The 26076-nt window shown below is 44.3% G+C and overlaps 2 protein-coding genes across 11 annotated transcripts in view; one reads left to right on the top strand and one right to left on the bottom strand.

Annotated features, from left to right (window-relative positions):
- The window catches only part of EXOSC6 (exosome component 6), an 80910-nt gene extending 66402 nt beyond the window's left edge, over positions 1-14508 (top strand). For both annotated transcript variants that reach the window (XR_012327929.1, XM_073795714.1), the window contains 3 exons: positions 1269-1461; positions 6179-6371; positions 7573-14508. The gene's annotated coding sequence lies outside the window, so the exon portion shown is untranslated. The remainder of the gene's footprint in view (positions 1-1268; positions 1462-6178; positions 6372-7572) is intronic.
- The window catches only part of PDPR (pyruvate dehydrogenase phosphatase regulatory subunit), a 38718-nt gene continuing 19897 nt past the window's right edge, over positions 7256-26076 (bottom strand). For 6 of the 9 annotated variants that reach the window (XM_033846122.2, XM_073795704.1, XM_033846124.2 and 3 more), the window contains 9 exons: positions 25168-25292; positions 23150-23305; positions 22812-22945; positions 22292-22440; positions 21702-21814; positions 20230-20324; positions 18722-18811; positions 13166-13348; positions 7256-12101 (listed from right to left, as the gene is read on the bottom strand). In XM_033846122.2, the coding sequence (XP_033702013.1) occupies positions 11697-12101; positions 13166-13348; positions 18722-18811; positions 20230-20324; positions 21702-21814; positions 22292-22440; positions 22812-22945; positions 23150-23305; positions 25168-25292 (1450 nt within the window). In that variant the 3' untranslated portion in view covers positions 7256-11696. The remainder of the gene's footprint in view (positions 12102-13165; positions 13349-18721; positions 18812-20229; positions 20325-21701; positions 21815-22291; positions 22441-22811; positions 22946-23149; positions 23306-25167; positions 25293-26076) is intronic. The other 3 variants (XR_004523514.2, XR_004523512.2, XR_004523513.2) reach the window with 3 other exon arrangements.

Here is a 26076-nt window from a genome sequence, read left to right as displayed (position 1 = left end):
TTTGGCAATAGTTGGTCTTCGGGGGACCCCGTTCCGGGTTTTAAGAAGAACTTGGTCCCTGGGATTTGTGAAGGAGCAGCTCCTTCCTCTGTATTTTTAGTGGGAGCTTGCAGTGCCTTGTGGGTATAGTTCAGGATTGTCTTTTGAACTTGTCCTAGATTAATAATGTATCTCAGGGCCTGGTTCACTTCTTCATCCAGTAGAATGTCAGTAGTAAGAAAAGGTCTCCCATAGGTCCTTTTATTGTTTTACTTGTTTATTTTTTAAGGAGTTTTTTTTTTTGTTAATTTATTTTTGGCTGCATTGGGTCTTCGTTGCTGCGCACGGGCTTTCTCTAAGTTGCGGCAAGCGGGGGCTAGCTACTCTGTTGTGGTGCGCGGGCTTCTCATTGCAGTGGCTTCTCTTGTTGCGGAGCACGGGCTCTTAGGTGCACAGGCTTCAGCAGTTGTGGCAGGCGGGCTCAGTAGTTGTGGTGCACGGGCTTAGTTGCTCTGCGGCATAGGGATCTTCCCAGACCAGTGCTCAAACCCGTGTCCCCTGCGTTGGTAGGCAGATTCTTAACCACTGCGCCACCAGGGAAGTCCTGAAGACATTTTTTAGAAAGCAGAATTGTGTTAATACAGTCTTTTATTCAATTTTAACATAATTTTATTTATTGAATAGTTAAGACAGTCACATTCCAAATTCAAAATATATGAAAGGGTCTATAATGAAGAGTTTTCCTCTTTCTACTTGGACTTAATTTCTGGGAAATTTCAATCTTTTAAAAGTGGAGAGAATGTATAAAGAACCCATGTACCCACCAGCCAGCTTCAGTCTGGCTTCATCTATTGCCACTGTTCCACTGGATTATTCCCTGGTGTTGGCCTTATTTTAAAACAAGCTGAGACTCTGTCTTGTGCAGTAAAAGGCAAGGATTTCCTAAGTTGAAATTGCTGCAAATCTCCTTGGGGGCCATTTAAGAGCTCTTTTACTACCACTGATCACTTTAAGATTTTATTTTGGGGCCACATATAGTATTTGCTTTTCCAGAGCTCCTTTCCTTTCTAAAGAGTATCTTTTTTCTCCATCTTTATGCCAAGAACTCTGTAGGAATGCCCCATACTTCCCCAAGGCTTCTGCTTCTGATAGATGGCCCAGTTGGCTCATCTTAGAAAACCTCCACAAGACGTTTTCCGAAAGGAGAGGGAATAGAAGAGTGTAAGGGGTAGGGAGTTTTGAATCCCCTAAAGCTGACGACCGTGTTTGGGTCTGTTTTTGTTGCTCAGAGCCCCTGTTGAGTTCCCTGCTGCGTAGGATGCCAGAACTGGAGACTGTGGAGATCATGAAGCTGGTGAATTGCCCCGAGACCTTCACCCCGGACATGAGGTGCATCATGGGCGAGTCCCCTTCAGTGCGGGGCTACTTCGTCCTGGCGGGAATGAACTCTGCTGGCCTTTCGTTTGGTGGAGGAGCTGGAAGGTAAGTCTTTCGCACTCAGGTTCGGCTTGCGAGGCTTCTTCCTTTCTGGAATTACTTCTGGTTCATAGGGTTTGTGACATACCTAATCCAGTATGTTCATAAGAAGAGGAAGACACATGTCATGAGAGAGTCGTCCCCTTGAAAGTACTTGCCATGGGAGGCACTCCCCGTGTTCCAGACACGTCATTGTACAGAATGTTTTTGGAACTCCTCTTTTGGAGTTAGCCTTGGAGCCAGTGGGGTGTTCTTCTGTACTACTTCAGTCATAACAAATGTTGGTCCTTTGAATCTGTATTTGAGTTTGGAAATAGCCAAGTGTGGTGAGTGAAGTAGAAGATCATGCTGATCACACAGGTTTTTATTTTCAAATTTGGTACTTATAAAAATTAAGCGAGGGGGCTTCCCTGGTGGCACAGTGGTTGAGAGTCCGCCTGCAGATGCAGGGGACACGGGTTCGTGCCCCTGTCTGGGAAGATCCCACATGCCACGGAGCGGCTGGGCCCGTGAGCCATGGCCGCTGAGCCTGCGCGTCCAGAGCCTGTTCTCCGCAACGGGAGAGGCCACAAGAGTGAGAGGCCCGCGTACCGCAAAAAAAAAAAAAAAAAAAAAAAAAAGAAGGACTTAAGACAAAGGTGGTGGCAAACATCAGGGCAGCTCATTGCTGCAATAATAACATTCTGGGAAAATATAATTGATACTGGTATTGGTGACCTTTGAGTGGAGGGAAATCTTCCTTCTGTTTTTGATGTTTCGCAAAGACCATCATTTTATAATTTAGAATTTTAAAAATTAAAAATTGGTAATTGAGTGTTTTGGAGCTTTGTTTTATTTCTGAAATCGCCTGGGCGGGGGGAGGGGGTACTTGAGCACATCTAAATGCCGAGGAGAAGGAGGTAAATGTGAGGGTGTGTGAAAGAGGGAGGACAGCTGATGGAGCTCGGTTCAGGGGAAGGGGGCAGGAAGGGGGATCCAGGCCGTTGTAAGGGATTAATTTCTGACCCTGTGAAGGAAGGCAGGGATGGTTTGCTGATGCAGGGAGGTATACAGGTGGTGTTTTGGGGAACAAGATGAGACAGGTTATCTCCTTTGATGAAGGAAGAGAGGAGGTGGTGTTAAAGGTTGGGAGAAGAGCCATGTTATGGGTTCAGAACCTGGATGTAGAGAGAGCTGTGCCTGTGGCTTAATAGGAAGTAGCCCGGAGCCAAGTAGGGGTGCCTGCTAACTTAAGGCACAAAGGAACAGGGTCTTTCCCAAGTGTGACTGAGTGGTAATGGTTCAGAAGCAAGGAGGATGCCAACAGTGCCTCTTGATGGTGTCAGTGGAACAGGGCTGGCTGTGTGACAGTGACAGTTCCCTCAGGAGAGCTGCATTTCCATTAAGACAGAGGGTGGAGAGAACATTAGTGAAGTGTTACCAACCAGGGATCTTGGCCTCCTTAATCAATAGAAATTGATAAGAGGCCAGACAGAAAATTCAGGCAGGGCTTTATTGGGCTCCTGCTGCAGCAGGTGGGAGTGAAAACAAGTAACAGTTTCCCTTGATTGCTCCGAGGAGGCCGGCAGCGAGCTGGTTCCTTATGTGGGGTGAGGGCAGGGGCGGGTCCAGGAGTCAGGCCAGAGGGGTGGCTTGGGTGGTCTGCCCCCCCGCCCTCTGGTGGTGGTGAGTGCAGGGGGCATGCACAGGACCCTGCTTTTGCTCCTGACTCCTGCTTTTGCTCCCAGCTCTTCACAAGTGGCAGTTGGCTTTTTTTTTGGTCTTTTTGTATCTTGTCTATAATTTCCCCCAGCTGTGCATGCATGCATATAGTTATTTTTAGTCCCTTACAGTTTCTTTGTATTTTGTTTGTATTTCATTTGTTCAGGTGTAAGCACTGCAGCAAAGGGTCCCAGGTCCTAGTCTGTCTCATTATCCCCTGAGGGATTCTACACCTTTTATTCTTAAGGGGTAAAGGGCCAAGGGTCTCATCTTCTGGAACGTCTTCCTGCCAGACAGGGGCTGCAGACCCTAGCTTACCCTAGAGGTGTAGAAGTCCCTCTCTGACTGTTCCAAGGACCTGTAGGGACCTGGGCCACCCTCTGCTGGAATGGGTTGAATTCCTTGAGCCCTCATGAGTCTTACTTGAAACTCTTAGAACCTAGAAGACACAAACTTGCCCAGAAGGCTAAACAAACAAGGGCCAAAAAGAAGAACACCAGTAGCCACTAAAGGGCCTAGAAAGGGAAGGAACCAGCGTAACTTTAGGAGGGCTTCCTTAACTGTTGACCAGGCAGTGGAGGCGATATTGCCGCTTCTAAAATTACGAAGCCAGTCTGCCTGGGCATATATTTCCTTAATGTTAACTTCCACCTGTCCTATCACACTAATTCAGGTGCAGTAGGAAGTATTATCGCACAGACTCCACCTTGTTCTTCCAGAAGGTTATCAAGAGCTAGACGACTGTCAAGAACTAAATTCGCCAAAGAAACGAGAGGTCTTAAGTCCCATTAAGGCTTGTCTTGTCTGTTCCATCATATAACCAAGCTGTCTGATCTCAGTGTTGCTTCATGATAGGTAAAGCCTCCCCATGGAGCTGCCAGTCCTGTGGCCAGCTCTGCCCTTGCTAAGATCATTCCTAGGGGACTTCCCTGGTGGTCCAGTGGTTAAGACTCTGTGCTTCCAATGCAGGGGGCCTGGGTTCGATCCCTGGTCAGGGAACTAGATCCCACACGCATGCCGCAACTAAAAGATCCTGCGTTTCGCAACTAAAGATCCTGTGTGCCACAACTAAGACTCCGCGTAGCCAAACAAACAAACATATATAGAGAAAAAAGATCATTCCTAGTGCTTTCTGGGTTTGGTGGTGAGCCTGACTGGTTCTGTTACAGATAAAAATCCCTCTTAACCCTGTAGTCCTTATAGCACACTGTCCTATGAAGTGAACATTGTCAGTGCATTTATACGCTATGGCTTGGTTGGAAAAGACAGGGTCTGTCGATAATTCCGTAACATATGATGGTTTGGGTGTCCGCAGAGGAAAACAAACCCTTCTGGGGGTGCAGACCTGAATGTCTGTCTCACAGCTGTTAAGACCGGATAGCCCTTGAAGGACATAACTGTTGTTAGTACTTAAACAGTTAGGGGACAGCAGACTATTATGTTGATGATTAAGCATATAAAGCTCTACAGCATTTCTAACAAGATGTTCACGTATGATCCGCTGAGTACAATAGCAAGAGTGGCAAACAGGAGTCCAACCCACTACATCATTTTACTTATCTGTCGATGGTGCCTGTCTTTTGAATAGGTATCTCAGACCTTCCACTGGCTTACAGGTGTATTGCTCTTCTGTTGTAACCTGCGGGGCTTCTGGAGGTAAAAGCTTTAGTCTGGAAAAATGTACCCAACTAGATATCCCTTGCACTTTGACAGCAGTGGGAGTGGTTCAGATTACTTTATAGGGGCCCTTCCATTTTGGCAATAGTTGGTCTTCGGGGGACCCCGTTCCGGGTTTTAAGAAGAACTTGGTCCCTGGGATTTGTGAAGGAGCAGCTCCTTCCTCTGTATTTTTAGTGGGAGCTTGCAGTGCCTTGTGGGTATAGTTCAGGATTGTCTTTTGAACTTGTCCTAGATTAATAATGTATCTCAGGGCCTGGTTCACTTCTTCATCCAGTAGAATGTCAGTAGTAAGAAAAGGTCTCCCATAGGTCCTTTTATTGTTTTACTTGTTTATTTTTTAAGGAGTTTTTTTTTTTGTTAATTTATTTTTGGCTGCATTGGGTCTTCGTTGCTGCGCACGGGCTTTCTCTAAGTTGCGGCAAGCGGGGGCTAGCTACTCTGTTGTGGTGCGCGGGCTTCTCATTGCAGTGGCTTCTCTTGTTGTGGAGCACGGGCTCTTAGGTGCACAGGCTTCAGCAGTTGTGGCAGGCGGGCTCAGTAGTTGTGGTGCACGGGCTTAGTTGCTCTGCGGCATAGGGATCTTCCCAGACCAGTGCTCAAACCCGTGTCCCCTGCGTTGGTAGGCAGATTCTTAACCACTGCGCCACCAGGGAAGTCCTGAAGACATTTTTTAGAAAGCAGAATTGTGTTAATACAGTCTTTTATTCAATTTTAACATAATTTTATTTATTGAATAGTTAAGACAGTCACATTCCAAATTCAAAATATATGAAAGGGTCTATAATGAAGAGTTTTCCTCTTTCTACTTGGACTTAATTTCTGGGAAATTTCAATCTTTTAAAAGTGGAGAGAATGTATAAAGAACCCATGTACCCACCAGCCAGCTTCAGTCTGGCTTCATCTATTGCCACTGTTCCACTGGATTATTCCCTGGTGTTGGCCTTATTTTAAAACAAGCTGAGACTCTGTCTTATGCAGTAAAAGGCAAGGATTTCCTAAGTTGAAATTGCTGCAAATCTCCTTGGGGGCCATTTAAGAGCTCTTTTACTACCACTGATCACTTTAAGATTTTATTTTGGGGCCACATATAGTATTTGCTTTTCCAGAGCTCCTTTCCTTTCTAAAGAGTATCTTTTTTCTCCATCTTTATGCCAAGAACTCTGTAGGAATGCCCCATACTTCCCCAAGGCTTCTGCTTCTGATAGATGGCCCAGTTGGCTCATCTTAGAAAACCTCCACAAGACGTTTTCCGAAAGGAGAGGGAATAGAAGAGTGTAAGGGGTAGGGAGTTTTGAATCCCCTAAAGCTGACGACCGTGTTTGGGTCTGTTTTTGTTGCTCAGAGCCCCTGTTGAGTTCCCTGCTGCGTAGGATGCCAGAACTGGAGACTGTGGAGATCATGAAGCTGGTGAATTGCCCCGAGACCTTCACCCCGGACATGAGGTGCATCATGGGCGAGTCCCCTTCAGTGCGGGGCTACTTCGTCCTGGCGGGAATGAACTCTGCTGGCCTTTCGTTTGGTGGAGGAGCTGGAAGGTAAGTCTTTCGCACTCAGGTTCGGCTTGCGAGGCTTCTTCCTTTCTGGAATTACTTCTGGTTCATAGGGTTTGTGACATACCTAATCCAGTATGTTCATAAGAAGAGGAAGACACATGTCATGAGAGAGTCGTCCCCTTGAAAGTACTTGCCATGGGAGGCACTCCCCGTGTTCCAGACACGTCATTGTACAGAATGTTTTTGGAACTCCTCTTTTGGAGTTAGCCTTGGAGCCAGTGGGATGTTTTTTTGGAACTACTTCAGTCATAACAAATGTTGCTCATTCATGAAATTGGAAATAGAAAGAGCAGGTTTGGACGATAAGATGATGAAATTTTTGTTAGACATGTTAGCCTACCTATGGATTCCCAGATGTGGTGACTCACAGAACAGTTGGTAAAGAGAATAGAAGTCCAGTGACTAAATTTCTGGATGGAAGCTAAGTATAGTAAAGGATCACTGGCTGCTTCTGTTTTTCTCTTCTACTGCTGTAAGCAAAAATACACACACAGCTCGTTTTCCACACAGACATGGGCTCATGTTACATAACATCTTACCGAAAGACCCGAATGAACTTTTTGGCCAACCCAATACTTGAGTGATGAGTCAAGTACCAGGTTCTTACTACTAAGTCAAGTGTAAGGCAGGATGTCAAGTCCAGTGACAGTGATAGGGACTTCAGGAGGAGGAATGGGGCTTTTCCTCCACAGCCATGCTGCCCATTGCATGGAGGGAAGGGATCTTATTTACCTGTTTTCAAATTCTCTTGTACACTTTGGGAACAGGTACAAATGGTTTTATGTACAACGTTTATTCTTAGTGATGGCAAAAACATATCTGGTTACCACAGATGCAGGACATTTCTCAGGCAGACACAGCAAGAGTAGTGAAAATGTCCATTTATTCATTTACAAACTTAGTAACATAAAATAAAATTGAAATCTGACTTGATAGAAATACAGTGCACAACGTTAATACCACATTCGCAGAGGGCAGAAATGCTCTGTCACCCTGTGTGCCTGTCATCACCAGGGCTCGTGAGAAACATCCCATTTACTAAAGTGCCTCGCACGTCTTCAGGACCACATGCTGATGCTACACATGGGATAGAAAAGGGCTGAGTTGAACTGCACGTTTACAAATGCAAAGAACGAGTTGTAGCCTTTACAGTAATTACAATGGCATTTTCTTACATCCCAAGAGTTGACCAGAGAGTAAAGTGTTAGCTGTGCTGCTGGAAGACCCTTCACTGAAACGAGCTGCAGAAGCTTTCGACCCTACACCCATCTGTTGAAGGTACTTTTTTTCGTCTCCACCCACCATGTGACACTCTGGAGTGTAAGGCACTAGAACCTGGCTTGGAGGAAAGAGGTGCCCCAAGCTCCAGTTCTTGGTGTGCAAAGGAAATCCTGGCATAGATCCATAGAAACAGATGCTAAAAGTATCCTCTCCACTTCTTAAAATTTCTGTCCTTGAGAGACAGAAAAATGAGAAGGTAGAAAGTCTGCAAAGGATGAAAATAGGTGTATCTAAATATCACGAGAAAAATGGCCCATGAAGAAACGTGTAATTCCCCAAGGGTTCTGCTCAGAGAAGTCACGAATCATACACAAGGAACTCTGGTGTTTAATGGATAAAGAGAAGGCAAAGACATACAAAAATACTCAGTCCTCTTGAAAAATAGTGTATTTGTCATGGTAAGGGACTGCATATGCCAGCCCCGTGATGACAGTGAAGGAGCCTTACAACTAACGGAGCACCTTAATGTGGAGGGCGGTGGCGGTGGGTGTGGGGAGCGGCTCTGATACGTGGCTCCCTAGCTCCCTCACGACTCACTGCAGGACGCGGCTACTGCCTGTTACTTCATCTGCCGTCTCTTCCACTCAACTGTGCTGCTCCTGAGTCCATGTGCCTGCACATGACATGTGCCAGATGAAAATTCCTTACTCGTGAGAAACTTTTCTCTACCTCCTGTTGATAAAATGCTGCTTATATCAAAGTTTGTGAGGGATGGGGGTGTGTGTACAGAAAGAAAATGAACACAGTAGGTTATACTTCAGGATTGAGCACTGTTGACCAAATCTCTATCTTAGATACTAAAGATACTTAGATCCTTGCTGCCTACACTGGCCAAGAGGCAACAAAGATATAAAAAGGACCTTGTAATGCCTGAAAGCCAGCCAATGCAGTTGTTTTACAGAGGCAGAAATCAAGGCGGAGGGGTCATCCCTCCAGTGAAGCAAAATCACTTTAGGAAGCTCCTATCATTCCTGCCACATACATGGTGGCAGTGGGGAGGGGTTAATGTCGCAAATGCATGCAAAGGCAGGATAAAGGAGAAAGCTGAAGAGTTAGTTTCATGTTGAGTTACTTTCTTGGAAACAACAGCCTAGGAAAGAAGAGATACAGCTAAAACTCTGTACAAGGACGTAGAATCCAGGGACAGCACACCTCCTGATGAGAATCAAACAAGTGACTTGGTGCAGAAATGGGAACTTTGGGGCCAAAGTTGAGACTGGGGTTAATCACTGGGCTAAATGGCATCTCTTGCATTTGGGGGTACAGGGACTTCTCAGAAAAGCACTAGAATGTAGTGGGAACTGTTCAGTTTTCTCTCCTGGAGCTTGTCCTGCCCATGCAGTGCTACGTGACCAAAACACAAGTTAAAGGACATCACATTGTGCTATCCAAGCAGGTAGGTCTTGTCTGTCCCTTTTTGCTCTAAAAACTTTCTGAATTAGAGCTTTTATCACAGACAAGAAATCTTCAATGTCAGTCACATGACCATGGGATTTACATGTGGCACAAGTAGCTAGGGGCTTATCTCAAGAGAGGAGAAGGCTCACAGGAGACTTGCAAACTTGATTCTCCATCTGTTTGAAGCCAGCACACTTTGTGTTTCTAGGTGCAAAATGATTCTTCAATTGCATATGCTGAGAAGATTGTGGAGCCCCTCTCCCAAGACAGCACAAGTGGTGATAACATCATTTCAGAGAGAAGAAAAAAGTACCAACCACCTAAAACGAGTCCAGCTACTCCTTGAACAATCCCTGCAACCTCCAGGGAGAGGTGAGTTGTCACAGAAAGCAAACACATGCGGTCCCAGTGCCCATCGGGGATGACACAGAAATGAAGATGTTTTGATTGTCAACTATGCTTGAGGCAGGAAAGAGTCACCCCCTTCCCTTTAGGACCAAATAGAGAAACCTACCAGATTCATATTGCCTATATTTGAATGAACCAAAGGAGACTTGAAAGATGAATTGTAAAGTGCTGGAAGATAAATATGTAAGTTTCAGGGTACTCAATAAACAAGTGATTTCCCCCCAGAATCTTAACATCTTGTCAGTCTTAGAAGTGTGACCCCTATTTATGGACAAGATGTGATTTATGCATAAATCTAGATTTTCTTTTGGATTCAATCCCAAATAACTTTCCATTTATAAAGACAACTTTGCAGTGGTGTGCATGGGATACCTTTAGTTCTACATCTGTTTCCATCTTCTTGGGTCAGTCGGCTCCCTGCTGGTAACACCTGCATTGTCCGGTGCCAGTTTCCTGCTCTCCCAAGTTTCAAGTTTCACAGCTGCTGTTCACTGCTCTCCAGCTGGGCAGCACCTCTCCTCTTTGCCTAGAAGCAGTATCTCTCAGCTAGTTAAATTCACATTTGCACCAAAATACCAAGGCCCCCCGACAGAATTCTAATCACATACTCCCTCGTTAAATCAATGAAGACCTCGTAAGAAGGTGGACAGTAAAGTCAGTGATCAAGTGGGTAAACAGAAATCCCAGAGAAATGCCAGAGCAGGCAGACACCTGAGAATTGTAAGCTGCTCTAATAAAATGAAAGGATTGTCTCTAATATACTTACAGACCTATAAGACCTAATGCATGCAAGATACCAAGATAACAAAGGCTATGGTTAATTAAAATCTCTAGCAGCCATTTGTTTGCAAGGGGAAATTAAGTGTGGGGATGGATACCACAGTCTGTGCAATCCAAGTTCCACCCTTAGAAAATAGAGACACTGCTTAAAAGTGCGCAGGGCGCTCTTACCCCAAGTTACCTTCTATTCCAGAAAATGTGGAGAGATGTCTGGAAAAAGAAGACGGAAGGCAGACCTTGGGCTCAGGTAACATACGCTCTCCACACTGGGAAATCTCAAGGGACCCAAGTGGGTCATCTCTGTGTGGATCTGTGTCTTTTGTGCGGGGGAAGCAACCCTGGGGTCCCAGTAGCTCTCTTCAACTCAGTGTGGCCACAAGGTTTAGTTACTCAGCCAGCATGCTTGTCCTGTCTCCCCCGTCCTAAGGGAGAGAGCGTGCACTGAGCCAGTGGGCCTCCTGTGGAAGGGACACATGAGGCTGAACTGAAAGTCACATGTGCTCGGAGAAGAGGAACATCAAGGTGGGGTGACTGAACTGTGAGTAGCTGAAAGAAAAGCAGCACTGTTTCATAGAAAACTCAGCATCGCTGGAGCTTAGTTTGAGGTTAGACCCTTTCAGCTAGGAAAAGCAACACTAAAGGCAACATGGTCTTTCCCTTTCAAACACTGTGGCTTATTTGTTTAGTCGGTTAAATAAACCACAACCCCTCTCATAATAGAGATTAGCAAGAGATGAAGAAAATTATAGGCAGGTGGCCCTAGCCCAACAGTCTGATAACTGGGTCACAGTCTGATAACTGGGTCAGTAGGGAGGCCCAGGATGAACTAATCTGTGCTAAACCCCAGGTAACGCCCACGTGATGCCTCTCATTAGCGAGGTAGATGGTCATCCTCCTGCTAGAGGTATCAGGGTGCCGACCCACAGCACAAAGGGATGGGAGAAGGACCTGCCTGGCTAAAAGGCATAAGCTATTCCACACGGCTGTATCACACAGACAGCAGCTAGCCAGAATTCACAGGTTACTCGAGAAAATTTAGCCCCACAGAGAGGGACTCTTACCTTGAGGCCTGCACACCACAAGCCTCCCTTGCTTCAAGACCCAGCATTAAGTGAGGCTGTCACTGTAACCCACTTCCACAAGTGGAGTCTGCCTCTGTCCTGCCTTCCTGTCCCCACAGGAACCTGAGATGGGGGGAGGGATGACCAGCCCAGAGTGAGTATCAGGAGATGGGAACTGCAGAAGGAGGGAGGAGAAGATGGAGGGACAAGAGAGGGTGCAAAGGAAAAGTTTTAAACACTTAAAATTATATCAAGGGAAAAAAAAATTATATCGAGATAAGAGGTGGGAGGCAAAGGTTAAATCAAGAAGAGAGATGGGATCAGGAAGAGGAGCTCCTAAGATGACTAGAAGGTGGGAAGGTGGCGGGACTGCCTGGCATTACTTCCCGTGCAAGTCACTGAGCTCCACGTCATCCTTTCGGCGCTTATGGGTGAAGAGGGAGGTGACCGGGTAGAGCTTGGCCTTGGCCTGGAACCGGTGTCCTGCAATGTCAATCTCATATTCTCCCCGGTTGATGAAATCTGCTGTCACCACCTGCTCTTCTCCGGTGTCCTCGGAAAAATTGTGCACGAAGCCCAGGCACACGTGGCGCTCCAGGGTGTAACCATATGCGCTGCTGGTGGTCTTGCCCACGTACTGCCCGTTTCGGTAAATGGGCTCCCCCCACCAAGGCCAGAGGTCCAGGTCTGTGTCGTGGTCGTCCAGGATGAACATAGTGAAGCGTTTGTACACCCCGTTCTGCTTCTGCTGCAGCAGGGCATCTCGCCCAATGAAATCCATCCCCTAGGAAAGAGCACAGAGACAGCATCACTGCTTGGGACCCGGTGTCACTGCAGTGGGCTGCCCACTCCCCACCACACCCCTGCAAGCTCTGGAGAACGTGTGCTTCCCCCATGCGGAAAACTGCATTCACAGTATGAAAGACACCTGCAGAGAATTCTTGTAACAACACAGATAAGCATCACTCTCTTTTCTATTTTATAAACACATTTCAATCACAAGACCACACAGAACAAAAATAGGAAGAAAAATCAACACTTGAAATGCTTGCTAGAATTATTGTAAAAAAACAATGTTTTTATATAATCTCAACCAGCAGTCCATGCATATATATCCGTATTCTATGCATAAATATTTACATATATGCATATGTCCAAAAAAGAGCAGGATAAAATAAACTCTTAATGCGTGTCGCTGAAAAAATATTCTTTATGTTTTTCCCTATTTTCCAAATCGAGTATTCTTTACTTTTATATCAGAGAAAAATACTTACCTAATTGCTCAAAAAGAACATCAGAGATCTACTATACTGATAGGGAATGACTGTTAAGATATTTTAAGTGAAAAAGGCAAGGTGCAATATACCAAGTATACAGTATCCAACCACCAAGGTTAAGAACGTGGTGAGGGGAAATTACTCATCTGTTTGCACTGCATGGAAGCTCTCTACAAGGAGAGGCAGGACACTGCTGCTTCTGGTCAAGCTGGCAGTGGGACTGGGTGGGCTCAGAGGTGGGAAAGAGCCTTTTCATCCTCTTGAATGGTGATTACAAATAAATTTGGCAGTTGAATGTAAAGTGACTCATTTGTACATGTGGCATATTAATGAATTACCACAATCAACTCAGAAAAACTGCCCAGAAAGCACTCAGTCTAAAAGAGAACAAAGTGCCCCAAACAAGTGTTGTCTATTTATGATGTTTCCATATTAAGTGTTTTATCCCATAGATACATTTGGAGGTCTCAACACCTATACACTTTTGCTCCCACCTCAGCTCTTCCTGTTCTCATGCAGGCTCCCTGCTCAGGAAGCTGAGGGCAGAGTGGAGTGTGCACAGGTACAATACCTTGTCTAACTTCACCCGAGACTCTCGTCCGCATTCCAGGGGTGTGGTGAGGGTGTTTAAATCCTGACCCCAGAAGGCAAAAAACTTTTCAATTCGGAGACTACGAAGAGCATAATACCCAGCATTCCGGATTCCATATTTCTGTCCAACACTCATCACTTCGTTGTATACGTGCAGGGCGTACTAGAGGGAGAGACAAAAGGTCAGTAACCAGCAGACCTTCAGAATTAAACACGGAATCTGTCTGGCAGTGCCTGACGGCTGACACTGTTACCTGGACAAGGGAGAAGGTTGTCTACAATCCTCAGGAACCAAAGTGCTGCAGCCCGGGCTTAAGCTCCACGAAAGCAGCACCTTTATCTTTTTACTTCTCTAAAATGTCTAGGATCTCAGTATATAGCACTTATTAAATAATAACTCACAGAAGCTCTCTTACCACTCAGTAAACGACCAGTCTCGTAACTGCCTCTCCAACAGCCATGCATCCTCCACTGGCTTTGGCTTTGTTTTTTTGCGCCAGTTCCCTGAACTTGGTCCTTCCCTTATGCAATGGCCTATGCTGTGAAACTGGTGTTACACGTAACTCTAGACATGCACGCACAACTCTGATTTGTCACACTGATTATGGCGTATCTTAAGAGACCTAGAGTGAGTCACAGAGGACCCCAAAAATCAGAGCTCTCCTACCCGTGTCCCACAATATCCAGTCTCTCATGTTGTTTTGTTCTTGGTTCCAGACATGTTTAAGTATCACATAACTTAAATGAACAAAAGTTTTCCAAATTGAAAGCAAATACTCAAATACTCTGTTAAGTCTAAAGCCCAACAACAAACTACACTGTTTACTTTAAAAACTGTAAAAGTAAAACAGAAAACAAGACAGAGGAATGAGGAAGACAGATACTGTATAACCTCACTTATATGTGGAATCTTAAAAACAACTATTAAACAACAATAAAACCAAAATAGCAACTAAACTCACAGACCAAGAGATCAATTTGTGGTTACAGTTGGGGATTGGAGGAAGGTGGTCAAAAGGTACAAACTTCCAGTTATAAGGTAAGTACTAGGGATATAATGCACAACATGATGACTAGGTGACACTGCTGTGTGATAACATGAAAATTAAGAGTAAATCCTGAGAGTTCTTCTCATCACAAGGAAAAAAAAATTTTTTTCTTTTTATTGTGTCTATATGAGATGATGGATGCTAGTAACTTAACACTGTGGTAATCATTTCACAGTCTATGTAAGTCAATCCATTATCCTGTCCACCTTAATCTTATACAATGATGTATGTAAATTATATCTCAATAAAACGGGGGAAAAGTCAAAAACAAAAATCTGCTTCATTGGTATCGCAATTCTTTATCCTGGCAATGTATGTTGCTCTATAAACTGCACTACTGCAGCCGAACAGGCACTGGCTAAGCAGACTGCTGTGATCAAGGCAACTTTAGATGTGGAAAAGGGAGTCTGGGCTATTGGGTACAACATAGCCTGTGGTATGTGTGTAAGTGAAACACTGCAAATAGCAAAGGTGGGTGGAGGAGACCATTGGAGACTGGCTGGGAAACGAGAGTAAGAATGAGCTGTATCTCGGGCGGGTTCAGTGTCTCAAGCTGAATGCTCTGTACTTGAATTAAGAAGACAAAGGTTTAAAGCAGGTGAGTAGTCTTGGGCTAGAGAAGAGCAAAGCGAAAAGTGGGTCCCCACTACTTACTCATTTTCTCACCAGATGCCAGGGATTGAGTGTGAACAAACCAATCTGCTATCTGCCACCATGCTTTGGAAGGCAGCTCCTCAGAGACAAGTATAAGCTTCTTGACAAAAGCCAGCTTGAAAAGAACCCAAGCAGTGCACAGATTACCTCTTGGACTCACAGAAAACCATAAAAATGGGACCAGCCCAGGAAAATTGGGTAGAAAACAGGGTTTCTCCCTCCTGATGGGCTTGGCTGATTAATGACCCAGGAGCAGGTGGTAACACCTGAATGACCATATGGCACTTCAGTACAGGCAAAACGTATCAGCTACATGCATACTAACTCTTCTCAAACCATGAATAATCCCTTCACCTTAATATTGTTATAATACTCTTGAGTGTGGAAAAGCAGATAAAATTTCATGGGCTGGTAAATCCGTGCTTCATTTAATAATTAAAAGGAAACCTAACACCATGAGTAGTATGACTATGTCAAGAACATGACGAGGTTGAAGATCACTGCTACTTGTCACAACTGGACAAGGGAAAGAAAATGCAGGAATAAAAATTGTTAAGAAACAAAAACTATTATTGTTTGTGTATGGATACCCTGGAAATTCCAGAAATCAACTAAAAAACAGCTATAAACAGTAAGATAGTTTAGGAGGGAAACAGGTTAAAGCATTAATATACAGGGAAAAAACCTTTCATAAACCAGAAGACACCAGAATAAAGACACCCTTCCCATTCACAACAGCAACACCACCAAAATATTCATATAAATTTAAGAAATGTATACCATCTACATGAAGAAAACTTCAAAATGCCTCTGAAGGTCACCAAAAAAAAAAACCCCGCATAAAGAAAGGTATATTTTGATTGTAAGATTCAACACATATAAAAATGTCAATTCTTCCTAATTTACAAACGTAACAATCCAACAACTCAGGGTGTTTTTGTTTTAACTAGATGATTATAGAAGTTTATAAGGAGATCAGCTCGGTGCTTTGTGACCACCTAGACAGGTGGGACAGGGAGGGTGGGAGGGAGGAAGACGCAAGAGGGAGGAGATACGGGAACATATGTATATGTATAACTGATTCACTTTGTTATAAAGCAGAAACTAACACACCATTGTAAAGCAATTATACTCCAATAAAGATGTTAAAAAAAAAAGTTTATAAGGGAAAATAAGGAAACAGGAATTCATCTTTTCCAGAGTTTTCCAAGCTATGAGGGAGGATAAGCATTACCAAGTATTAAAATATACAATAAAGACTCAGTAATTAAAACAATGTGATACTGGATACACAAATAGAATAAAAGTCCAGAAATAAATCTAAATATATATAGAAACTTAGTATGTGATAAAGGTAGAATCTCATATCAACTGGTCATCCATGTTAGAAAAAATAGTTTGATCCATAGCTCATAAAGTACCAAGAGACAGTGCAAAAGGTTGGAGCATTTAAATATGAAAAAACAAAACACACAAACCCATAAATAGCAACACCACAAACTATAAAAGCACCAGAAGTGGAAAAATTTTTTAACTCTGGAGTGGGGAAGCCCCTTCTATGTATTAAACTCTAGAAGCCACAAAAGATTCATCAATTCACCTACAAAAAAATTTTTTTGCAACATATGAAACATTTCCATAATAAAAAGTAAAATTTAGAAAACCCTTCTGGGACTTCCCTGGTGGCAGAGTGGTTAAGAATTCACCTGCCAGGGGACATGGGTTCCATCCCTGGTCCGGGAAGATCCCACATGCCACAGAGCAACTAAGACCGTGTGCCACAACTACTGAGCCTATGCTCTAGAGCCCGCAAGCCACAACTACTGAGCCCACATGCCACAATTACTGAAGCCTACGTGCCTAGAGCCCGTGCTCCACAACAAGAGAAGCCACCACAATGAGAAGCCCACGCACTGCAATGAAGAGTAGCCCCCGCTCACCACAAATAGAGAAAGCCTGCGCCCAGCAACAAAGACCCAACACAGCCAAAAAATACATATATAACAACCCCCCCCCCCAAAAAAAACCCTTCTATGTGGCAAAAAAAACAAATCAAGACAAATGATAAACTGGAAAAAATTTTACAACTTAATAGTAAGGACTGGCTGGCTGATTCAGAGAATGCCTAGAAATTGGGGGAAAAGACCAATAATTCAATACAAAAACGGACAAAAGATACTGCCAGGACATTCATTCATGCAACATTTATTAAGCGTTTACTATGTGCCAAGTATTTCTCTAACTGCTGGGGATACAGAAGTTAAACAAATATCCCTGCCTTTAGCAAACCTACATTTAAACGGGTAATGTGATGAACGAGATAAAGAAAATATACATTCTATGAGACAGTGGTAAGCACTCTTGAGAAAAATAAAACAGGGAAGGAGGCTAGGGAGGAGGGGGCCAGAGACTGCAACTTTAAATGGTCTCTTCAAGAAGGTGAGGTGGGACTTCCCTGGTAGCGCAGTGGTTAAGAATCCGCCTGCCAATGCAGGGGACATGGGTTCGAGCCCTGGTCCAGGAAGATCCCACATGCTGTGGAGCAACTAAGCCCGTGCACCACAACTACTAAGCCTGCACTCTAGAGCCTGTCACTCTAGAACCCGTGAGCCACAACTACTGAAGCCTGCACGCCGAGAGCCCGTGCTCTGCAACAAGAGAAGCCACCACAATGAGAAGCCCGCACACCACAATGAAGAGTAGCCCCCGCTCGCCGAAACCAGAGAAAGCCCGCGGGCAGCAACGAAGACCCAACACAACCAAAAATAATAAACTAAAAAAAAAAAAAAAAAAAAAAAATGGGGAGGTGTGGGGACCTCCCTGGTGGTCCAGTGGTTAAGACTCCGTGCTTCCACTGCAGGGGACGTGGGTTCAATCCCTGGTTCGGGAACTAGGATCCCACAGGCCATGCAGCGTGGCCAAAAAGTTTTTTTTTTTTTTTAATTAAAAAGAAAAAAAGGTGAGGTGTGAATAAGACCTGAAGCATGTGTGGCTGTGAGCTTGGGAGGCTCTACAGGGGGGAGGGATATGCCAAAGAAAGGGGAAGGGCAAGTGGAAAGGCCCTGAGGCAGAAACATGTCCAGCAAGGAGAGGCAAGAAGACAGGGTGAGATGAGGAGCAGCAGTGTGGAGGAAGGTCGGCAGAGCTGTGTGCGCCCTGCAGATGGGCTTTTACTCGGAGTGAGATGGGTTTTGACAAGTAGCTTGATCTCTTGCATGGAACTGCACCCATCAGCCCAAAGTTTGACAACTCTGTGTGCTGGTACAAGCAATAAAGAAAAAGACACTCTTGTACACTGCAGAAGTTTTTATAACAGCAAAGGACTAGAAACCCTATAAATGTCTATTAGTACCAGACTGGTTAAATAAATTACGATTCAACTATATAATGGCATACTATATCGTTTTCATTAAAAAATAAAGAAAAAAGAAAAAGGAAGCTCTTTCTCTTTAGGTACTGGCAGGGAAAAATCTCTAAATTGCTAAGTAAAAAAAATCAAGATGAAGAACAGCAGTAAGCCTCCATTTGTGTTTCTAAAAAAGAGGATTATGTATACATCTTTGAACTTGCTTCCATATGCACAAAAATCTCTGACATGATATAAACTAACAATTATATCACTGGTGGTGGCTGGTGGGAACTGGTCGGGTGGCACTGAATACTTTTTAGAGGTTTTTAGTTTTAGACCATGTAAATGTATTACCTACACAAAAAAAGTATATAACTTAGCTAAAAACGTTAAAATCTCTTTAACGCAGCCTACCTCAGTGACCAAGGCCCGGTCAGACATGGTGCTCTAACCCTGCCAGCACCCATCCTCTCGTGGTTCTCACCTCTATAGGAATGTAAAGCATGAATCCTGGCTCTCCCGTGTGAGTCATGCTCATCACCCGGATCCCATTTGCGTAGCCCACACTCATCTCCTGTGGAAACAAAGGGAGAAGGTCATCGTGGAAACTTGTTAGGGGAAGTGGGCCCCTCCATGTCTGTTAGAGGAATGAATGCCTGAGGCAACCCCTCTCATTAGCTCTGTACCCTGTGTTGGACCCTAATGGAGATACATGTGAATGAAAATTTCTTCCTCAAGACAGTCTGTTTCCAGGCATTGGGGTCATTAGGAACAGAGCACAGCCTTTCCAATGCTCTTCTCATGAACAGCCCCAGTTCAGGAGTGCCAGCCAAGCCAGTGGAGGGAAGTGGAGGCAAAGTCTTTGAAAAGCATGAAATACTTCTTTTTACAAAGTCGTGCTAAAGATTTGTTTTAGTCAGAGACACCGGGAATGAAGACCAGGCAAATGTGTTCTCTGGTGGACCTGGCAGACAAGTCCTGGGTACCTGCCCCACAGAAGATGATGCCGGATGACCAAAGAACACCGTTCACCTGCTACCCTGGGGGAAGAGACTGGGCTTCTCATGTTCAAAACGTGATTCCAGCAGCTCAGTTACCCAAAAGGGGCCCCTGACTCAATCACCGTTCCTGCAATGGGAAGTGGTAAGCCCCAGACGGCCCTAAAGCAGACTGTTGCCATGAGGAGCAGGCATTGCAGCACAGTACGCTGTAGGCACACGCATGTGGGTTACTTCTTCAAGGAGCAAAGAATGTACTGTGACAGGGTCTGCTGCCAGCTAACAGAGTTTCCTGTTGCTTTAACTGTGCCATGGAGAAAAAGGAGAGCTGTAAAATCACTTAAGAGGTGGATCCTAACTTCGGTTTGAACGTCAAAGAGCATCCCATCAGTAACGGTCCCGAAGCTGCTTGTTACAGGCTGCCAAAACATGTCTGTCTGGACCTCTCTAATCAACCACTTCCCAGAGAGTGTGTTCAGTTATCATTCCTTTTATTCGGTTACAATTTGTTTCACTCAGCTCTAGTTGCCAAGTATAAGAAAGAAAATTTATAAGAAAGAAAGAAAATTAAGTAAGTTGTTTAGGGATTCACCTAAATCATTTCTTACCTGAAGGTGCCACATACACAGAAGTTACTTTGTGTATGGAAAAGAGGAAGCACTGCATGGAGAGAAGGGACCTGACCTTGACATTTTTTGGCATCCGCGTCATAATACTATAACTTAAAAATTTAATCCACCTCTACAGAAATCAATAAATATATAGAATTGATACTCAGAGAAATTAGGTCTTCAAAGATATCAATGTTTATTAAACAAGAAGAACATGAAGATTGAAAAATAAAGAAATGGATTTACTCAGTCATTCTGTTTGCTTAATAAAAGTCAGAACATGCTTTGTGGGTATTAACACCATAGTGAGAACATGTAATTGCCATCTCTATAAAAGAAATATTCCCTGCTTATTTAAAAACTACAACTTTACTAGTACCCACCTTGCAAAACAGACTTGGGAAATGGTCTGGAGTCATAGGGGCATAGGACAACTCAGACAGCACATCCACAGCTCGAGGACCAATCAGATTGAGGGCTAAACGGAAAAGAACAAGAGATGTCTGGCCGCTCCAGGTGAATAGCTGAACCAATGGGAAAGGTCTGCTCTGACTTGCTCACCTATGGCCAGGTGTGGGTGGCAAGACCATGAAAATGTCCATTTGCTTAGGCAATCCTAGGGTGGACCTTGATTCTGGCAAATACACTTCTCCTGACAGGGCTGCTTAATGCTGCTACTGACTCCTGGCATCTGACAGCCTGGCTAGTGTGTTGCCTCTTCCTGAACAAAGGAAGACAAAACTCCACAGCCTCCTTTGCAACTAGATTAGGATCATGAGGCCAGGGGATAGGAGCCCACTCCCAGGGCTGGCCAAACCACCCCCTGCACAATTCCTGTTCCCTGGGACTTCCCTGATAGTCCAGTGGCTAAGACTCCATGCTCCCAATGCAGGGGGCCCGGGTTCGATCCCTGGTCAGAGAACTAGATCCCAGATGCCGCAACCAAGAAGTCCACATGCCGCAACTAAAGATCCCATGTGCCGCAATGAAAATCCTGCATGCCTCAACTAAGACCCGGCACAGCCAAATAAATAAATAAATATTTAAAAACAAGACAAAACAAAAACAATTCCCATTCCCCTCCTCTTCCCAGTGTGGCTACATGATGGAAAAAGCCCCAAACCCAAATCAGTACATGGAGAGCCCTGAGGAGAGCTGCCCACCCAGCCTGGATTCTGTCACATTTACGACAGCACCTAAGCTAATTACACATCAAATACCCTTAAATGGACTAGAAAATAGGCTTGCTTCAATAAGCTTCTATAGTTTTCTAATCTGGTAGCGAGAAAGTAATCATATTTGCTACCATGATGAACTGAGGATGAGGGCCTGGTGGAGGCGAGGGGCAGGGGTCCATTGAGGGTAGGGAGGGGTTAAAGCTGGAATCAGGTGGCAGAAGAGGAGGGGTTGCTCCCTGAGAAGACTGCTGAGGAAGAGATAATAAGGAAATTAAGTTATCTATCCTTAAAAAGTATTTACTCATTAAAGAAAAAATAAAAACTAAGGGGAAATTTTGAAGAAAATAATACTTAGATAATAAGTATAAAAATACTTTAATAATGAGTCACTCATTCATTCAACAAATATTTGCACTCTGATATGCTGGCTGTAGGGGACACAGCAGTAAACAAAACACAAAGAAACTGAAGCACCAACTCATTCACACTTCACTTATAAAAACATGGGGAAGCATTAGAGATCAATTTTCTATGACCAGGAGCCTCTTCCAAGATTCTAATTCTGACACTCATTTTTGAATATTAGATATAGAGAAGGCAAATGGAGAAGACAGATCTGGATCAACTTCGATCAGCTGGCTTTTCCTCGCTCAGCTGACTGCAGAGGGCCCCCTTACCAGTGTATTTCCAGGTGACGTCCTCCAGAATCAGGTTGCTGTCTTCTGGCATGTACTTCTTAAGCCAGGCCCAACAATGGACCTGTTGGTCGGTTGGAGAAATCATGAAGAAACTGAAAGTGAGACCCAAAAGTAATCAAAACCAGGCAGGAGAATGATCAGGAGGCAGTAAGTTCTCAGCTAGTTTCAAAGCAACGAACAGAACACTGGTGAATGATCTCTTAGCTTTTAGGGAAGGCCAACTGCACATACTTCTAGGATATACCACATAATGACAAAACTGAAGATTCTGGCTTTCTGCTAGTGCCAAGAAATTATACAGACCTACTAACATAAGATAAGGCATTTTTCCTCAATAGAGTAATTTTTCCACACCAAGTTTTACATAATCTGATGGGTTTCTTTTTTTTTTTTTTTTTTTTCCTCCTGGTGCTTTTTGTGTGTGTGTGTGCTGGGCTGCTAATGAACTGGCCGTGACTTTGAAATGTTTTATTGTCCTCAGTGTTATTACAGTTTCCTGGAGAGGTGAGCTGAGTGCTCGGCTCCGCCACAGCCGTTAGGCGGAGGGAGCAGAGTGGCAGCCGGCTCACCTGCGCTTGCTCAGCCGTGCTATGCTGCAGTCATTTTCGTACCCTCCGCCCTCGTTGAGCATGCCAGTATGCACGATGTGGCCCACGGGCACGTCAAGGTCATTGGAGAAGAGGTATTGGAGAATTTCTAATGCCTGATCCCCGGTGGACTGTAGGGTTAGGGAATGAAGCAGAGAGAACAAACATGAGAACCTCTGGCCGGTAATGCAGCCTGACAAGCAAAGTCACTTGCGGAGAAAATTCAATTAGCCGGTACTCGTGCAACAGTATTTGCAGATTTGCTCCACTGCAACGAGCTCCAGAGAAAGCTAGCTACTGATTCTAGTGTCAAATAAGCCTCTGCAAGCAGATAAAGAACCAGAAACAAAGCGCTAAAAATTCCAGAAAATGTTATAATACAGGTGAAACACTAAAATATATCAGAGTTCTCAGTCTGCTTTGAAGTGACAGATGAAAAACAAGAGGCATTCAATAAATACACAAGTTTCCAAATCTGTTCTTTTGGTTCCCAAATACTTACTGTTATTTCAAACTTTGTGAAAGAGGACATGTCAATGACACACACGGCCTCCTTACAGCACTTGACTTCGGACTCCACAATCTCAAACCAGTCTGGCTTGTAAAAAGTCTTGCTCTGCTCCAAGGCCAACAGGTCTACAGGACAGAGAAAACCAAAGGAAGACAGAAAAGGAGGGGACTTGTACTGGTGAGTCTCCTTGATAGATCAGTAGAGTATAGTAGGTTTTTATTATTTATTCTCCTAGGAAGACAAACTAGCTATGCACATTTAAAAACAAGGTTTACTATTCTTAAGACAAAAAAACCCCAAAAACCAAAAATGAGAACGTGCCTTCTTACCCTTGTCTGGTGGCACAAAGTACTTTGGCCTCTCAAATCCATGTTTCTCCATCCACCTGGCTCCTTGTGCATCCAGCCGGTCATACAGAGGAGATGTGCGTAACTGCCTTCCTGTCTGGAAGTCCCAGCGGGGAACCTTCAGATCGTACAGCAGAGCTAGGAGAGAGAAGAGCAGTCTATGAAAGCCCAACGCACAGAGCTGAGCACCAATATCCATGGGCCTCTGGAGCTGCTCCTACTCAAAAAAGCATGCTTTCAGGCTGCTGTAGCCTAATTTGCCAAACAGTACCCAGTGTGACACGAATGTTCCAGAAGAAAGGATCACATTGCAAGAGCTGTTAACACCCCTCCACAGACTTATATAGCTGTGAGTCACATAACAACTCTAGATCTTTGTTTATAATTACTGTTCCAAATTAGTAGGTAGAAACAATTGCAGAAAGGTCAGAGTTCTAAACCTTGTTAAGCTCCCAGCAGAGATGAAGGTTATGTCTACACGGGACACAGGTGGTTAAAAAGTGTGAAAAAATGGCACCTGATTCTTTCCAGTGCCTGTGTTGTTGCAGTCTCAGACCTGTTACACACTTTTCCTAATATTTAGCCATTTCTGAAGCAAAAGGGCACACAGCATACCTTGATTTGGTGGTTCTGAAATCTGACAGGTTGCAAAGTATTGTCCCAGTGACATGATTTACATAACAAAGGGAGGGTCAGAATTCATTTCTCCTAATGTCCAATCTGCAACAGTGAATAAGTAAAATACCCAGAAAGAGTGTGGTCTCTAGTCTCTTGCAGAGAGAAGACCAGACTTCACACCAGGCCAAACAAGAGGTACATCAGCGTGGGGGGAGACTGGGAGATCACAGAGAAGGAAACCAAGCTGGTGTCCTTATACTGTGACAGTCTCCTCTGGGCTTTAGGTTCTACTTTCCCTTTCCCCGTTTTCTATCATGCCTGCGACTTCCAGCTCATGAGAATCAGAGGCGGCCACCAAAAGGACTGCATCATCAAGAAGAAGCTCCAGCTCATTTACAATTTGCACAGCTTCCAAAGTAACGATGGATGTAGAAACCTAGACTCTTAGCAGTTCAACACTGTAACCAAAATATTCACTAAATAACCTTAGCAGTTACACATACTGCTTCCAGGTCCTTTAACTCCCATGGATGTGAATTCTCTGCCCCAGACCAAAAGTGAGCACACAGGTGTGACAGGTCATCCAAAGGCCTCATTGCTAATGGAACCTCCAGCTACTAAACCAGCAGTCCGTCCTTAAACAAGAATGCTGGTCACAGCCAGTGCAGAATCTTAGTCCTGAGGATAACTATTCCCCAAACAGATATATTTGGTCAAGTCTGAAAACAGTTCCTCAGTATACAAAAATGAAATTACAATCTGATTTGGTTCAATTCCTGATTCAAAAGCTATCTCTAAAGGGCACACTGGAAAACAAAGCCAAGACAAAGTAGTAACAAGTTAAAAGCGTCCTTCAAAGTCAGAGAGAAGCAAAAACAAGGAGAAAGAGCAGGAATGTATGTTTGGTATTTACATGAGAAATGGTTTCCTATCTTGCTAGCATACGATGGGATGATGACGAGAGTCACTCAAAGGAGCCTGAAGCTTTGAGACTAACTTGGCAAATTCTCTGCCTTGGAAAGCAAACCATGATCTCAGAGACCAAGTGGGGAGTGAGAGCATTCATTCTGACACAGCAAAGTGGAAAGGAGGCAATGCTGGGAATGTTCAAGAAGCTGCTGCCAGGAGTCTGACAGGAATCACCACCTGTACGTCCTAGTCCACTTTCCTGGTCCCCGAGGTAACTAAGATACAATACACTAAAGAAAATGTTCCATAAATGTCATGTGGGCATAATGCCCCCAACACAGGCCTGAAACAGCCAAACTCAGACACCCAACTTGAAGCAATTACTAAAGAACCAAGGAAGAATCTGCCCCTCTGGATGACAGAACCAGTCAGATGCCTGCAACAATGGGCAACGGGGATAAAGCTTCACTTACGCATGACTTCCATGACACGGTGGCGCAGGAAGGTTCGGCTGCTCTGGAGGGCTCCAAAACGCTTCAGGTCCAGTTCCCAGACACTTTCTGAGGGATAGCCATGCACCATCCACTCGGCGAGGTACCTGTGTAGATGGGGGAGTTGCTGGGCCTCTCAGCACCGTGATACTCTCAGCGCTGTACTAGGAATCAAGCACCAACAGAATCGAAAGACTCTATCTTGTCAAGAGTGGTTGAGCAATTCTGGGCAATTTCCTTAACTTCTGGAAGAAACAAATTATATCCATCTACTGCTCTCACAAGACCGCTATGAGGATATGAGCTCTAATGATAAGATTCCCTAGAAAGTATAGAGATAAGTAAGCCACATTCCATACAAATGTACTCCATACATCCAATGGGTTTTTTGTTTGTTTTTTTCCTGTAAAAAGTCACCTCAGGAGGTTATACAGTTATCTGGCCATATCGCCTTTGCTCCAAACATTTTTGGTAACTTATACTCCATAACTGTCTTCAGAGCCATTCTACAATTCACTCAAGAACCCTGGTCAATTAAAAAATGTTTTTAAATTGTGGTAAAAAACACACAACGTAAAATTTACCATCTTAACCATTTACAAGTGTATACTTCAGTGGTATTAAGCACTTTCACGTTATCTGTAACTATCACCACCATCCACCTCCAGAATTCTTTTCATCAAACAAACTCTATATCCACTAAGCAGCCCCTCCCTACTCCCTCCTTACACTAGCCCCTGGCAAGCACCATTCTACATCTGTCTCTATGAATTAGACTACTGTAAGTATTCATATGGGTGGAATTATACAGTATTTGTCCTTTCAACACCGGCTTAATTTTTAATTTATTTATTTTTGGCTGTGTTGGGTCTTCGTTGCTGCGCGCAGGCT

The sequence above is a fragment of the Tursiops truncatus genome, chromosome 19 (genome assembly GCF_011762595.2).
Source record: "Tursiops truncatus isolate mTurTru1 chromosome 19, mTurTru1.mat.Y, whole genome shotgun sequence".
NCBI lineage: Eukaryota > Metazoa > Chordata > Mammalia > Artiodactyla > Delphinidae > Tursiops > Tursiops truncatus.
The sequence above is the reverse complement of the archived record's forward strand: the minus strand, read 5'-3'. Positions and strand labels throughout refer to the sequence as shown.